The following is a 17,364-nucleotide window of genomic DNA, read 5'->3' as shown; positions in this document are numbered from 1 at the left end:
GGTCATGCAGGAAACTCACATGTCTCACATAATGTTTTCTTTTGAATATTATGGATTCAGACATAAGACTTGGCTTACATACTGTTTCTAGCATACTATATAGTGGGGAAGTATGCAATTTTTGACATAGCCTTTGCATTTATTTTAATTTACTTATAAGTAACCTGCCTGTCTTCATTTAAATACACCATCACTGGAATATATTTTACTATATACTACATTAAACTAATTTTGAGATAACTTTTTTTAAAGAAGAACTCCTGAGTGATTAAAAAAGTCAAAATATACAATGTTCCATTTGCTAGCGCACAAGTCACATTATTAGTCATAACTAAGGCCAGACCAAATCTGCAAACATTTATTGCTATTTCTGCAGAGAAAAGAATCTGTGGATTTATGCAGATTGATTTTGGGAGTATCATAACTAAAAACTTATTATATGAAATAAAACATAAAACCTTTTTACATGCATTTAATGTTTACAATGCAAATCAAATTAGATCAAATTATTTGGTAAAAGCAAGTCTCTCATATAATATATCTACTAAAAGACAGAAAATATTACCTTACAAACTGTATTGTCAATAAATCATATATTTTCTTTTTAGTCAATAATAACACTGAAATTAATTTAAAAACTGAACAAATATAAACGAACAAACATTTACACAAGTAAATAAAAAGACCCAATGATGAGCTAAAAATCTGCAGACATCTGTGTATTACTGTACACGCAGATTCCATGTGGGCCTAGTCATAACCAGTGTTGGGCAATCACACGTTTTTTTGTGACTTTACTTTTGACAGTAACTAATGCTGTAACACATTCCTTTTTAAATATAGTACATCCGTTATGGTTAAAATATGATGCATTTGTCCGTTACTTGGTAAGTTAATTAATTTTAGCTGCAGTCTAGCTCACATCTTCCTGTTTACAGCGGTGATGCATTGTGGGATTGGTGGATGACAACCAACCACCGTAAAGAAGACGTGTCATGTATGAGGAACCAGCCTGAACAATAGTCAAGCAAAAGCAGAGACCGAATGCACACAAAGTACACCAAGTATACGCACAAGAGAGACCGGGTGCCAGCGAAAGAGGCCAAGTGTGCTCACAAGAAAGAGCTGTAAATGTTACCATCATTAATTACTATTACTAACACTACTATGTTTGTGGTTTTCAAATAAATACACATTTGTTCTGTATAGCAAAACTGATTAGTAAACACAGTGACACATTTCTGCTATATTTCAGAACACGTTATTTAAATGTAGTGTTGTACTGCTCAACAAAATGCAGTGATTTATTTTTTTAATAGTTTTACATATTTTTTAAACAACAGCAGATTTTGCACTTTGAGTATACACAGCTTACTTTCCATAAGTTGTTGACATCCCACATTTAATTTGTGGTTAGTTTGAAAATTGCTCAGATTTAATTTGAGCAGCTATTATGTTTTGTAGTATAAAATGCATAAAATTTATGTTTGTCTATAATAGCAGTTTTTTAATGCTGAGTTTCATCAAGTTGATTTTAAATGATAATTCAGATCACTTTCGTTTATTTATTTTATAAAGGTTTTGTGTTTGTTGTATATTCTTTCTAGTTTTTATACTCAAGTTGTGAAGTAACATGTTTAAGGGTTAAATAACAGATGTATATATATATATATATATATATATATATATATATATATATATATATATATATATATATATATATATATATATTATAAGGGTATAGTATATTGCTGGTTTATCACCTTGTGATATTTTTACTTTTGTGCTGCTGGTCTGACTTAAATTACAGTAGTGTCAAAAAATATTTTTTGTTCAAATCTGTCCTATATATGATGTCTTATGGTGTGAGAATGCAAATGAATTAAAACAGTGAAGTTGATCAACAGTGTATTCTCCATGCAGATATATTACTTTACAGTAATGCATTACTTTTTGGTGTAAGTAATCAATAGAGTAATCGAGTGACTTTTTGAATGAAGAAACTAGTAACTGTAACTAGTTACTTTTTTCAGTAACTAGCACAACACTGGTCATATGGTAAACAATTAATCGGTGCATATCCCATGTAAAGTTCTGTCATAAAAAAAGCTAATTTGTTGGCTTGGGAAGAATATGTTTAGCCATGCCCCCTACATCCTCATTTTGAAATAAGTCTACATCAGTTTCATGAAGGCTTTAAGGATGCAGCAGTGAACCTTGCATACTGATGTTATACTATACATGGTTAACTTAAAACTGCAGAATTTGAACTTGCAGTGATTTTTGTTCTTTGTGCAAAGGCAAAAAAAAAAAGATGTATAAAAATTCGATGTTTAAAGTATAAAATGTCTTAAAATATCTAACATCATAAAATATATAGTTTTAAAACAAATGGTTTTAAATTGGTATAGAAAAAAATATTGTACTGAAAGCAGTGTCAAAGTATCAGAATTATACTTAATTTTTCAACAATATTAGGGCTGTAACGATACACGATATAAAATCGAAATCGCGACACTCAGATCTACGATCCTGTGTCGCGGTGTGATAAGGGAGAATCGCGACACACCCACCCCGTCATACCTTTCCAATAACGTCACGCGTGCCTGCAGAAGTTGAGCTAATTAACACTTTTTTTCGTTCGACATTACAAGCACTGCTCCGTTTAAGCCCTCGCAATATTTAGCCGGGAGAGCTCGCACGGAGCTCTTAGTAAGGGGCCGTCTGAATGTGTCAAGAATATCAAAAACAAAACCAACTTAACCCCGCTTGACAACCGACAACGCCAGAAACATTGCCAATGCTGTCAAAGCGGCCGGATTTTCAGCGCATATACGATGATTTGCTCACACTGTTAATGTGGCTGCGCAGAGAGGGATAGGCGTTCACCAGATGTCAGTTAACAGCCAAACTTTTCTGTAACTGTGCAGTGCGCTTTCTGTTTGAACCTTTGGGAGTGCTGACTGACAGGTGCGTGCGGTCAGAAAACACGACGAAGCTTTCAGTTAAAATAAACACAGTTTCTATAGTTATAGCCTACTTTATTTAGAGATAAAGGTATATGGCTCTGCATAATCACTTTATCTTGCTGGAGTTTATAGCCGTTTCGCTTTACTTCAGGACGCATTAACACCGCTCTGAAGGTCTAATCGTTGTTTTAAGTTATCCAGAGCTGTATGAATATACAAATCTTGAATATAACAATAGTATTAAATATTACAATTGTAACAAGACAGACAGCAACACTTTTGCACAATCGATACCCAGCTGATTCAGTCGTTTATAAGAGGACCGCGCCTCTTCTTTTTTCCTTGTCAACATAAAGGCAGTAAGGTGCGCCTTGTTTTCGGCCACTTGTTTAACTGCAAGGCATACTTAATTTGCGGGATGATAACGTATAACCCGTGCCTACAGACACATTTGCTAAAGAAGCAAAATGGAAGAAGAATATTGCTGTTTGATAGCCTACAGACCTGTTGATACTAAACCAGCGCTTATGTTGACCTGGATCTGCGTAATAAACGCAACAAATAGGCTTTACTTTTTATTTTACAGCTTAAAGCATGTACGCAGATTAATGCAATATCATATTTAAACAAACTGTTTACAAAAAGTCAACATATGCGCGCGTGTTGTTGTCTTTTCATTAGGCAGCGCGCGCACTTGAACCGCGAGGGAGAGAGAGGAAACCATAGGCTATATCAGGACATAATCTTTAAAATAAGGATTTCTATTAAAATGTAAAAGGTTTTGTGATTATAATAATAACAGCGGGGCATTAAATAAATGCATATTTTCCGTGGAGCAAGCAATTTGAGGAAGTCTGCGATTTTTATTTGACGGAGGAAATAAACATATGATTGGAAAAAAAGCCTATGCCGGTTATTAAAAAGAATCAGTCAGTATTTTCGTTTTGTAAAATAAATTAATTATTTAAGTGAAAATAATTTAGGGCAGTCCTATTTATTTTATTCATTTTATTTAGATTATTCTGCTCTTCTGTGCTAAACACTGCAGGTGCGTGAAGATGCTCTGTTGTTCTGTTCCGCTATTAATATATAAAAATAAATCAGTATTTTAAAATGCAATATTTAATGTGTCATACACAAAATAGACACGTCAATTTGTTTAATATAAAATTAATAGTAATCTGACCAGTTAACCGTTAATAACCGATTAATGAGCGGCGGTTGTCGGTTAGCAAAATTAACGAAATGAGCATCCCTAGCTATTTAATTTACTTTTTCTATGCAAGAGAACTTGATTGAAAAATAATTTTCAACATGCTTGAACCATCTAAACAATGGAGTTTAGTTTGGTTTTTCAACAGTATTTTGTTACAAAGAAAACAGAAGTGATATAGCTTTGCCTATTTATTTATTTTATATATGGCTATTTATATTGTCAATAATTTGCATAGTTAATATTGTTCTTTGATGTTAAGTTTATAAAGATTTTTCAAATTTTATTTAATTAAAAATAGTTTTAAAAATCTTTTTTTTCCCCACCCCACACGAAAAAAATAAAATAAAAAATCGTGATATGAATCGAATCGTGGGTCAAAAATCGTGATACGAACCGAATCGTGGGTTTGGTGTATCGTTACAGCCCTAAACAATATATTTAGCCCTAGTATGAAATGAACTAAAGTCAAGATCTCTTCTTTGATACATCCATATAATGCACACACACACACACACACAAACATATATACACACATACACCTATGGCCTTGGGTTAGTCAACAGGATGATTAGTACAGACTAGCCAGAATAAACACTGATAACCTTTTGTAATGGAACAGCCACTGAAAACAGCTCAAACTTTTTGTGTGGGAGAAAAACTGCAAAATCCTCTTGCAATGAACACAAATGTAATACTTGTGGTTGTTTGTCAGGGCGTTGCGTGTGGTTTCTTACTGCCTCGAGGCAAAACTGGCCAATGCTAAGTTTCTGTAAAGTTCTGTTAACTATAAACAGGCAAACTTACTGCGTCCATGGAGTGCATGCCCTCTTTGGACTTCATGTCTTTGCTGCCGATGTAAGAACCGATGGTGTCACATAACCATGGTGAATATGAGGCAGTGTAGTCCGGTTCCCGGAAGTGTCCAAATCCATGCGAGTTCTCAATGTACTGTAAACCATATGGACATGACGACTTATTATGGAAGACTACAAAATCGATCTTTTTTTGTTTGTTTTTGAGTAAACAACATTTAGAAATATAAAAATAAAAATCATTGAGACAATCTATTGTAAAAAATAATTAGAAAATGAAAATGGCAAATGTATAATAATAGAAAATCTTAAATGCTAAACAAAATGTTTGAAAATTCCCTATGTAATTTATATTAATAAAAAAAACATATATAAAAAATTCTTTATTTATGAAATAAAATTCTTAAATAAACATATTTAAGGAAAATTCTAATAAGTATTAATGAATAAAAATAATATTATGAATATTTCAATCAAGTTTAATTTTAAAAACAGTATTATTAATTATATCTTTCTATAAAAACAGTATTAAACTTTTTTTGTATTATTATTTCAATATAAAACATACTAGGGAAAAAGTGTATGTACAGGTGTGGTCTATATACACTACCTGACAAAAGTCTTGTCACTTATACAAGTTTTATGCAGGTCACACACCAGAAGCGCCGCTCAGTGATTCGCCATGCATTTCAGAATTCTAAATATAGGTTTTTATCAGGGTACACACAACAGTGCCGCTAGTCGGTGGCATCCAGCCACAACTCAGGACACTGTTCATATTTCTGCTGCACCACAGAACGCCATCTGGTTAGTTTCATTTTAAATAGCAAGCGAATGTGCGCGCCTGGTGTGCGATACTTTCAACTGTCATGTGCATGCCGTGTTGCGGCGATGAGCGGCGCATTCTGCGTGAGACGCCCTTTAGGAAGAACAAATAATAACTTGACTTCTGATACCAAATGATCAACTAGAAGTGGCTTATATAGAAGGCAAATTAGGATTATTTATTTAATTAGGACAGTAAGGTCTGACTTTGCTCAAAAAAGGTTTTGTCACTTAACAGAAATAATGTACAGTAAAGAATTTAAAGTCATGGTGCAGTGGAAACAGAATTATTATTGTGTATGACTCCCATGAGCTTGGAGGACTGTATCCATACATCTCTGCAATGACTCAAATAACTTATTAATAAATACATCTAGAATGGCAAAGAAAATGTTCTTGCAGGACTCCCAGAGTTCATCAAGATTCTTTGGAGTCATCTTCAAAACTTCCTCTTACATCTTACCCCAGACAATCAATGCTTAATGATGTTCATGTCAGGTGACTGGGCTGGCCAATCATGGAGCACCTTGACTTTTTTTTCTTTCAGGAACTTTGATGTGGAGGTTGAAGTATGAGCAGGAGCGCTATCCTGCTGAAGAATTTGCGTGTATTTGTGTGTGTAATGTCTTGATATCTCAGGCTGTCATCCCCTCTACAGATCTCTTGCATGCCCCATACTGAATGTAACCCCAATCCACGATTTTTCCTTCACCAAACTTGAATGATTTTGGTGAGAATCTTGAGTCCATGCGGGTTCCAATAGGTTTTCTGCAGTATTTGTGATGACTGGGATATAGTTCAACAGATGATTTATCAGAAAAATCAACCTTCTGACACTTTTCCAAATGATCAACTAAGTCAAGCTATTATTTGTTGCTCCTACAACTGGGATCGACAACAAGACTTTTGTCAGGTAGTAGGTATGGTTTACATTAGCTTGCAGCCAAAAATCTTTTAAATTAAATTATTATTCTAATTATTAACATGCTTTATTCTTACATCTCTCTGTGCCCTCATATCTTGAGGGTAGCCCGAGTCATAAGAGTGTGAAGAGGCGAAAGGCGGTGGAGAAACAACCTTCCTCTCCTCCAGCTGGGCCATGATCTCCTTTCTGCGCCGGTGCAGGTAGTCCAGCGAGTGCTGAGTTCGAGGGTAGGCATTCTGGGAACACAAGATTTTCATTATTTAAGCTGTAAACCAGAGACTGCTGCAATGCTGACCATCAGCATTACATTTTCAACCGCTACTGCCTATGTCTCTCAAGGTGTCCCCCAGGGTTTTGTTCTGGGGCCCTTAATGTTCTTTTACTAGCTCCTACCAGAAAATAAAATCTGACATTGTGGTTTTAACTTGCTCTACATAACTTCACAACACTGCAACAGTACACAACAATATTTGAGATTGCAGAGAGGTGCAACATAAAATATGAAAAAGCTGAGATACAACCCTAAACCAGAAAAACGTCAATAAAAAAATAGTGACTTCCAAATTTTCTTAGACTTGTATTTTATGGCAGAAAATATGAACAAAATATTTCATGTTTTGTGTGGTCAACTTCATTTCACTTGTAAATATACATCCCTTCCTGTCATTCAGACCTTCCAAATAAAGTTGGGACAAGAGCAATTTAGGGCTAGTAATCAGGTAAATTTGTTAAATAGTGATTTGATTTGAAACAAGTGATGTCAACAGGTGATTCTAATTATGATATGGTACTAAAGCAGCATCCAAAAAAGGTCCAGTTTTTTAGGAGCAAAGATGGGCTGAGGATCAACAGTTTGCCAACAAAAATATGGGAAAATTATTGAAATCCTCTTCAGTGCATAACATCATTAAAAGATTTAAGGAATCTGGAGGTATTTCAGTGCGTAAAGGACAAGGACGTAATCTTCAAAACGTAATCTCCGATCCATTAGGCGGCTCTGCGTCAAGAATCACCATTCATCTATAAGCTATAAACCTGTCAAGTACCACAATACGTAGTTATATCCACAAATGCTAGTCAAAACTGTACTGTGCAAAAAAGAAGCCCTATATTAACAGTGTCCAAAAGCGGCGGTTGATTTGGGGTTGTATTAAAAGTAGTGGTTCTTACCCTGTGATAATTCCTGATCTGGCTGGGATGGTTATAGGTGTCATTGGTGTATCTCTCCTGAGCAGATTCGGGTAGATATGAGGTGCTGGTGTTTTGGGGTTGTAGCGGGGGAGGGATGTCTGGACTTCTTCGGACTAGCTCTTCACGTGGGGCGAATGTTTGGGGATGAGCGTAGGGTGAGTGGCATCGGTTGTCATGGCGTGAAGGGTATCCATAATGAGCGCTAGGATTGGCGTATTGGTGCTTTGAGACGTAGGAGTTGGGATAAGAGTCCGGATATGGCGACATTCCTGGATCGGGTGCGGGATGACGGGGGTAACGATGATGGTGGGGGTAAGGATTACCAGCTGAAAAGAGAAAAGCAGAGTGCTTGGTTATAGAAGTGCAAAATTCTAAGTGTCAAATTCAGAGTATATACAGGAATCAGAGAGTGAGCTTCAATTCCTTTTAAGACCTTTTTTAAGACTCTTTCCATACATTTTAAGACCTTATAACCACATTAGGTTTCAACTGGAAACACTGAAGAGATTTTAACTTACAGCGTATATACTTAACATTAATGTAAGGAACAAATCCAAAACTAAAACATTATTCATATCATGAATACAAATCTATTATACAAATCTATCTGAATTAGCTAGTATTTCTCTACATTGATTTATCAACTTTTAATACTTTTTAAGACCCAGAGGACACACTGAAAGTGAAATTAGGTTGAATGGGAGACTGGAGGAAATGTCATCTTATGAGGAACAAATTTGTTAAATAGTAGTTTGCAATTACAACATTAAAAGGGATGAATATTTTCTCACACTCAAGTGGTTCTAAACTTCCATCAATTTCTCTCTTACGACACAAAACAAGACATTCTGAAAACTTTTGGGAACTAGCAGCAGTTGTGAGCAATAGTATGAAAAAACTATGAAATTTATTTGCTGCTGCGATCCAACATTCATTAAAATATCATCTATTTCAGAAAAGTGTTAAACTCAACAGGCTTTGAAACAATTTTAGAATGAGTGAATGATGACAGAATTTAGATTTTTGGGTGAACTATCTTTTTAATATTATTATTACCATTAACCACACTAACCAGTGTACAATACACAATAAAATTGCAGTACTTTATCCTTGTTGCAGTGAATATATTAATTTAAATCTATACATTTAAACATTTTTAGATTGATGACAATTATTACACAATATATTGAGTGCGTTTTTGTTCTTGTGACATGGAGCTAAATAAATGACACTAAAATCAGGCTGAAAGTCCCTATATTAACGAATTGATTCATTGACTTTTTAATTCAAGTGATTTGTTCAAAACAGCTAATTCATTTGGAAATTAAGCAATTGACTGTCATTACAAATATTTCATTAAAAAATAGATTCCGAAATCGGTTAATTCTGGAAGGAAACATATTTCTTGGACCAGCATAGTTTGGAAAAAACTTTACTGATGAAACTGAAAAAAAAAACATAAACATTATATTAAAAATGTCTTCTAATACTTTTTGCTGTTGTTGTTGAACTGATGTATAAAATCAATTCATTTGCAATCATACTAACAAAACAGGAGAATGTGCGTCATCCAGTAATAAATGTGTGCGAAAAAGACATGCATCTTGCTAACACATCATTAGAACAATGTTACTATTATAGCTTATTTTATTAAATGATTTTAAAGCATATATTATGTCATATGTTATGACTCCTAGCTTTCTTTCTTTTGGTCTCAATTAAAATATCAAAGCAGACTCACATTATTTAGTTTTCACTTTTCTTTTGTTTTCTATATTTATATTTTATATTGCGATTTGAATTAGATAGCCTTTTGGGCTGTAGATAACAGTTTCTGTGTACCTGTGGCATACTGGGAGGATTCGTATGAGGCAGATGGTGGTGGTGGTGCTCTTGTTTCAGGGAAATACAGGTCAGGCTGGTGTGACGAATACATCTGAGGAACTCTAGGCACCGCAGACAAGTGCTTCTGTCCCACTGCGCCATCGCCTGCTATCCTGGACTGGGCATTCATGAGCATTGATGGTTTCGGTATGGATTCCAATCTATGAATCGGAGGAGATAGAGTGCAATTTAATATTTAATTAAAATAAACTGCAAATAATTATCCACAAATATATAGATTATATGAAATAATTATACATAAATTAATATATTTTTATCATTTATTAATTGATTTAAAAAAATGAATTATTTTTTTAAACTGATTTCAGCTCCTGTGTCTGTATTTTAATAATTATAAATTATATAATTTTTTATATATTTTTTATATTATTACATTAATATTATATTTATTAAAAGAAAAAAATATGAATAAATTGGTTGAATTATGAAGTTAAATTTGATTAAAGTTAATAAAAAAATAAAAAGCCAAAAATTTACTAAAAAGAATAATAACCTAACCCTAATGGCAAACAAATAGCAATAAAAACTAATAATAAATCAATTCGTATTTTAAACGATTTATTTATTTAAAATTAAATAAAAAATATTTAATGACAATCAAAAAGTAATTAAAAAATTAGATTTTATATTTTACACTTTTTTGAATTTTATTATAATTTTTATAATATTAACAAAATTTAATTAAACATCAATTTTAATTAAAGTTAATACAAATAAAAATAAAATGGGGAAATTAATATTAATTAATGCTTTAAAATTAATACTATTTTAATTAATAATTTGATTAAAATTAATAATTAGATTTAAAAAATATTGCTATAAAACATTATAAAATAATTTTACATACCCTAATATTTTTTATTAATTATTAATTGATTAAATGAAATTAATTAAACAAAAAACTATTAAAATTTTTAACTAATAACTTATTAAACAATTAAATATATATTTGACATAAATGTTACATGTTTCTACGTCAGTCCTACATGAGATTCTTGTTCCTGGTGCCAGCGAACAAACTCACGAGTCTGGAGGTGAGCCAGGTGCACTAAGGCTCCCAGAATCCATCTTGGTAGGTTTGTGTGTGGGCTCATAAGATGGGTCCGAGCCTCGGGAAACCAGATGAGCCAGAGCCGATCCAGGTCCCGCTGCCAGTATCCCGTTGGTGATAGAGGAGGATTTGCGTGGCAGACCCTCCATGGGCGGCCCGTCGTCAGATAACAGTCCCAGATCCAGCTCATTCAGCTGGGTAAGAGACTGACTGAGCTGACGGCGCATCCCCACACGCTTGTTCATCTTACGGTATCTGTCGGTACACAAGAGAAGGTGAAGCTGATGCAAACACTGATTCTGCAGTACTGAATGTGTTTAATGTGGTGCTCACTTTTCTAGCTCGTCCTGAGAGTGAGCAAAGGTGCAGCTCGCTCCACGGGGACAGCCACCCTTCTGCTTCATGTCACGGCACATGTAGGTCTTGTATTTGCTGTGCTGAGGAGGCTGTGGAGCGAGAGTCAAGAGGTCAGAGAGGATTACTTACAGTTGAAGTCAGAATTATTAGCCCTCCTAAATGATTAGCCCTTCTGTATACTTTCTCAATTTCTGTTTAAGAATTTTAGATTCATTTGATTTTTTTTAAACACATTACTAAACAATTTTAATAATTAATTTCTAATAACTGATTTCTTTTATCTTTGCCATGATGACAGTAAATCATATTTTACTTGATATTTTAAGACACTAGTATTCAGCCTAAGGGGACATGCAATGGCTAACTAGGTTAATTAGGTTTACTAGGCAATAAGCAAATCATTGTATAATGATGGTTTGTTCTATAGACAATTAAAAAAATACTGCTTATAATAATATTGACCTTAAAATGTAAAAAAAAAAAAAAAAAAAAAGGAAAAACTGCTTTTATTCGAGCAAAAATCTAACAAATAAGGCTTGAAAAAAATATAAAAAGGAAATACTATGAATAATTTCTTGCTCTTTTAAACATCATTTGGTAAAATATTTAAAAAAGAAAAACAATTCACAAGAGGGCACAATTTTTTTTTTGACGTCAACTGTATATATTCAGTATGTGCAGATACATGTTTATGTACTGGTTACTGAGCTAACGCTTCAATAAATTACAATGAATAAACCAATGCAATACTACTACTACTACTACTACTACTACTACTACTAACTACTGCTACTAATAATATTAAAACTAAATCGCAAAGACATGATTGTAAAACTTCAAAATGTAAAAAAAAAAATTAATTCAAAATAATAAACACTAGAATAGTTTATGAATAATATAAAATTATCATTGATGTAAAGAGACATTGTAAAATCTAGAGGGAAAACTGAAACAAAGTTACCCTTCAATCTGAATAATAATAATAACACAAAAATAATATACATGTGAGCAAGCAGTTTTATCAGATCATAATAAAAATATATAGTTATATATTATATTATTATATATGCATATATTAAGTTTTTAAAAAGTATTTGTAACTGATTACCGACCCGCTATTGAAAAATAAATAAAATAATAATAATAATAATAATAATAATGATAATATATATATATATATATATATATATATATATATATATATATATATATATATATATATATATATATATATATATATATATATATAAATTGGACATTGCAATATATTGTTTTTCTGTGATATGAATAGAATTTCACCAGATGATTTGAATAGCTCTATTTGAAAAGAATTATTCATTTAGATTGACTGGGATGATGAAGCCTTTTTTGATGCAGTGCGTTTGGATAAATTATAATAAATTATGAACATGTATAAATACAACAGAGCAAAAACAAAAGTGAAACAAACAGTGCTTTAAGGTTTTCTACAGTCTAACAGTATTCAAGTACAGAAATTGAAAAATCAAACTCAAAATAACATACGGATATACTTCCAACTGAAACTGAATATTGAGTGGGGGGCTGGGCTTTCTTTTTGCTGATCATTCCCTCATAGCAAACTAACGGTAACAGGGTTTCTGCAGGTTTCACAAAGTTAAATTTAAGACTTTTTAAGACCATTATGAATGAAATTTTAGACTTATACAGGGCTAAATGCTAAGGATTATTCAAATATACCAGTATGAAAAAATTTCACTTGCCTTATCAAAAAATGATTAGAATTTAATACAATTCAATAATAATAATGTAATAATAAAAATATAGGTCAGGTCAGTCCTCGGCAGTAAATAAATGGAGAATTGTTAAACAAATGTTACTGTGAGGAAAGTAATTAAAACTTTATAGTAAATAAAGTTAAAATGCTATTTTTAAATAACATTTTTTATTGAGATTGGGATTGTTGGTGATTGGATGAGCGTACATTGTTGTATGATAATATACATTGTTAATGGCCAGACTGCGTAGCTTTACATGAATAAAGGAAAATGAAGACCTGTTTAAAAAGATTAAAGACCTACAACACAATATTTCAGTAGGCTTAAGACTTTTTAAGGCCTAAAATTTCGCTTTTGAGACCCCGTGGATACTCTGGATAAGAGGGTTGTAGCTAAGAATATTGAGTATGACGCTGTCAAACTGACATTATCAGAGAAGGACCGCCGCTCCAAACGCGGAAGCAGATGTTCAGAGTTTGATTATAAAAACAAACTTTTTATTTCACCGTATTAACTTGCATGGATAAATTGTTCACCTAAACAATAACAATACGGGCTAGCAAAATACATAAATGGGCATTTTGATTTCACAGATTTCAAATGAAATTTTGAACAGGGATTATTTCACGATCTGTGTACAGACCTGCTGCTGATCCCCTCCCTTCTTGCTGTGGTTCTGGATGAAATCCACCAGTCCATGAACAACAGTCCGTACCGCCTCCAACCCTTTAGCCAACTGCTCCCATGTGGGCGCAGGGGCATCTATTAGCACAAACACAAATGAGCACAAACACACAACTTCACACATGCCATTTGTCTGTATAGCAGTGCCGATACACTCAAGACTGCAGACGGACAGACCTGGACTGGGGTCGATGTCGGCCAACAGCTCCAAATGAGGCCTGAGGCGGTTCAGATTGGCAGGATCTCCGGTTCTCTGCAGGGCGATGGTAAGCTCCTGCACGCTCTGAGCGAAAGATGCTGGAGTCTGAAGCTGAAACACACAAAACCTCATAAACACATTCTTCACATACCGACAGGCGGACAAAAATCAACATGTTTTCATGCACACGGTGACGTTCCCTACACACTAAATGTGTTAGCTACGAGGAGTGCTGGAGAACGCAAACCCCATCCTTTCTTTATAGACCGGCCTTAAAAAAACCTCCAAGTGAAATTTTAGCACTGTTTTTATGCACCTGACTTTATGCACCAACTTTTACGATTTGGGGGTTTTGCGCGAAGTGTCTTTTCAGATTAATAAAAAAAAACAAAAAAAAAAACATCCAAAACATTCTTTCAGGTGTTTGTCACATTTAGCAACTTGTGTTGGCATATTTTATTTAAAATTTAATTTATTTAAATTTAATTTGTTTTTTTATGGATTTTTTTCCTCCTTCACAGAGCCATTCTTTTTACTGAGCCATAACTTTATCAGAACTTAAATATACCAAACTTAAAAGGTATATTCTTATCTGTGTAACACTTTAATAATAAAGTTACATTTTTGCCTGATTATACCTGATATTTCATTCTAAAAACAAAATCTGACATGTATTTTATTCTGGCTGCTTTCTTTTTAGTAATTTCTTTAACTACATAATTAATTAAGAGCTCACAAAACTCCCTCTGTAAACCACCTTTGACTCTAATTTGTCAAAAAAAAAAAAAACAACAACAACGAGAATTTAACCCAATTTCATCCACATAACATTTGAAGAAAAGTGTAAACAACAACAAAAAATATTTACCAACACTTACGCCTTTCACATGTAATTTTAAACACTGACCCTCTTGAGTTTTTTAATGTGACCGCTTTAAAGTTTTCATGGCGAGGTGCAAGTTATCACAACACATCACAGCCCAGACGATTTAAGCATTTACATATTTTTTTCCTTTTCTGTAAATATCGATAAATGTCCTAATTTTATTGTGAAATATCTATTATTCTAATTCTCAAATATAGGTAAAAACATGCATTTAATTAGTAAAACCAGATGCAAAATAAAATAAAAGTTATTTTATATGCATCTTATAAATATTTAGGTGTCGGGCTTGATGAAGTTGTCTTACAGTTTTTTTTATATTGATAGCCTTTTAAAAAAAATCTTAGACCATTATCAGGTTTTTTATTTTCAACAATGTTTAGTTGAGATTACACGTCTATCAGTATTGAATAACGGTGATAAACTTTATATGCAAGCACCTCTGAATGTTTTTAAAAAAATTGGATCTTGTATATCATAGTGTCCCTAGTTCAAGCGCACGCACACATCTCTGTAGTGTATATAAAATGACAGAATGGAGCTCATTACAGTTAAGGAGAAAACAACATATTGTAGTTTCCATTTATAAGCTTAGTAAATTACCACAGTATTTATCTAGTTTGTTGGAGTACTGTTTGAATACTTACAATACCAGATCAGCAGATATTGTATACTCTTACTTAAGATGCCATTTTTTAACACAGAGGTAGGTCGATCTGCATTTTCCAAGTATACTCCATACGTATGGAGTGAGCTTCAACATATATTACATATGAAATCCGTACCATCCATAGCTATATTTAAAAATAGTTTAAAGACGTTTTAACAATTGATTATGGTTTATACTGTTTTTGTGTGCGTATTATATATATATATATTTTTTTTTGTAACTCTATTCTATGCTGTCTGTCTTAACCTGGACTCCCTGGTAGAAGAGATATAGATATTGTATCTCAATGGGACATTCCTGGTTAAATAAGTAAATAAACATTTGTTTAAAAACACTAATAAATTGTGATTTATGAAAAGAGCTGTGCGTGTCTTTTTCTGGCTCAGTGTGAGCCATTGTGGGAAAGCAGATTTGAGTTTAATGACAATTATTTAAAATATTTATTAAATTACCCATTATATTACTCATGTAACCAACCACAAACCTTCCCCTCACAGTAAATGTACAAAAAGTAATTATAAAGACAATTACTTATATTATTTATGAACTTAGCCATTAATTATATTTTATTAAAATCTACCCCAGCCCAACCCCAAACCTACCGCTCACAGTAATGTAAAAACAGTCATATTTGTTGTACAGTATATAAATTGTTGTAATAATATAAACAGTTATGGCTAACTTCTAGACTAGCCCAGAGCACCATCTGCTGTTAAAAACTAAGCTCAGAATCGATTTGAGGCAGAATAGTGATGCATTTTGGAAAAAAATAAAAATAAAAATTCACAAAATCTAATGATTTTTTGCCACAGCTCTACATAAAATCCATTTTTGTTCATCCTGTTGTACCTTGTCAATAATAGACTGCATGTGGGACTTGTGGGACTGGTCGCCATACAGGAGAGAAGACCACTGGTCTGGGGCAATGCGCAGGCCGCCCTCCATTGCGATCTGGACGATCTGAGAGTCGTGTTCTCTACGAAGAGCCTCATATGTGCGAAACTCTTCCTTCAGCTGCATCAAGGAGGAGTCCTCATCACGCTTGGTCACCTGAAGTTAAAACGAACAAAAAAAATTAATAAACAAAATGGTTTACATTTCATTTTATAGTTGAACATATGTGTTAACATCAATATATATTTAACTGTAAGTGTTTACTGTAACTGTTTAATAGCTAATGGCAATTTTATACAGGCCTAATTTTATTTATATTTTCATTTAAATTACTTTTAATAAAATTACAAAAATAAAACAAATTTAATATAATGTCATTAATATCAATTATTACTTTTTAGAATTAATAATATTTCATTATTAAAAATACATGTACTTGTTATTAAATTCCTAATATTCCTAATATAAACAATAAATGTAACAATTTGACAGGTAAGAAAGCTTGTAAATAAAAAAAAAATAAAAAGCTGGAAAAAAAAGTGCAGCTAATATTATGCTGCATTCACACCAGACGCGGAACGCGTGTCAAGCGCGAGTGATTTACATGTTAAGTCAATGCAAACGCGCGAATAGACATCCTGCGGCGCGATACGCATGACTGGCGCGGTGCGAATGGCACGAATTGAGCGTTTTACGTGTTTGACACGCTTAACGCGCAAATCGCTTGAGTTCAAAAATCTGAACTTCAGTGGACATTCGCGCAGCGTTAACCTATCAGGAGCTTGCTCTTGTGGGGGCGTGATTGTGACGTATCCCCTGTTGTCAGTATCCCGGGAGAAAACCTCCAGCCGACACCGACAAAAAGTTCATCAAACTGAGCTTGGCTCAGTCAAAAGCACCGCTGAAAGCCTCCGTCATCCAGGTTCAGCTCTGAAAGGATATAGTGGACTAACAGAGGATATAGAAATGACCCTAAACGTGTCAACGCTGTTTTTCAGCCTTCATAAAGCACATAAAAACGGTTAT

The 17,364-nt window shown here is 33.3% G+C and overlaps 1 protein-coding gene across 3 annotated transcripts in view; it reads right to left on the bottom strand.

Moving 5' to 3' along the window:
• rc3h1a (ring finger and CCCH-type domains 1a) overlaps positions 1-17,364 on the bottom strand; it is a 48,907-nt gene that overhangs the window by 11,588 nt on the left and 19,955 nt on the right. For all 3 annotated transcript variants that reach the window (XM_005161719.6, XM_073936671.1, NM_001082859.2), the window contains 9 exon segments: positions 16,294-16,494; positions 13,870-14,002; positions 13,652-13,770; positions 11,228-11,340; positions 10,868-11,149; positions 9,781-9,983; positions 7,918-8,264; positions 6,822-6,983; positions 4,990-5,133 (listed from right to left, as the gene is read on the bottom strand). In XM_005161719.6, the coding sequence (XP_005161776.1) occupies positions 4,990-5,133; positions 6,822-6,983; positions 7,918-8,264; positions 9,781-9,983; positions 10,868-11,149; positions 11,228-11,340; positions 13,652-13,770; positions 13,870-14,002; positions 16,294-16,494 (1,704 nt within the window).

The sequence above is a fragment of the Danio rerio genome, chromosome 22 (assembly GCF_049306965.1).
Source record: "Danio rerio strain Tuebingen ecotype United States chromosome 22, GRCz12tu, whole genome shotgun sequence".
In the NCBI taxonomy this organism is placed as follows: domain Eukaryota; kingdom Metazoa; phylum Chordata; class Actinopteri; order Cypriniformes; family Danionidae; genus Danio; species Danio rerio.
Note: the sequence above shows the minus strand (reverse complement) of the source record. Positions and strands in the feature narration are given on the sequence as shown.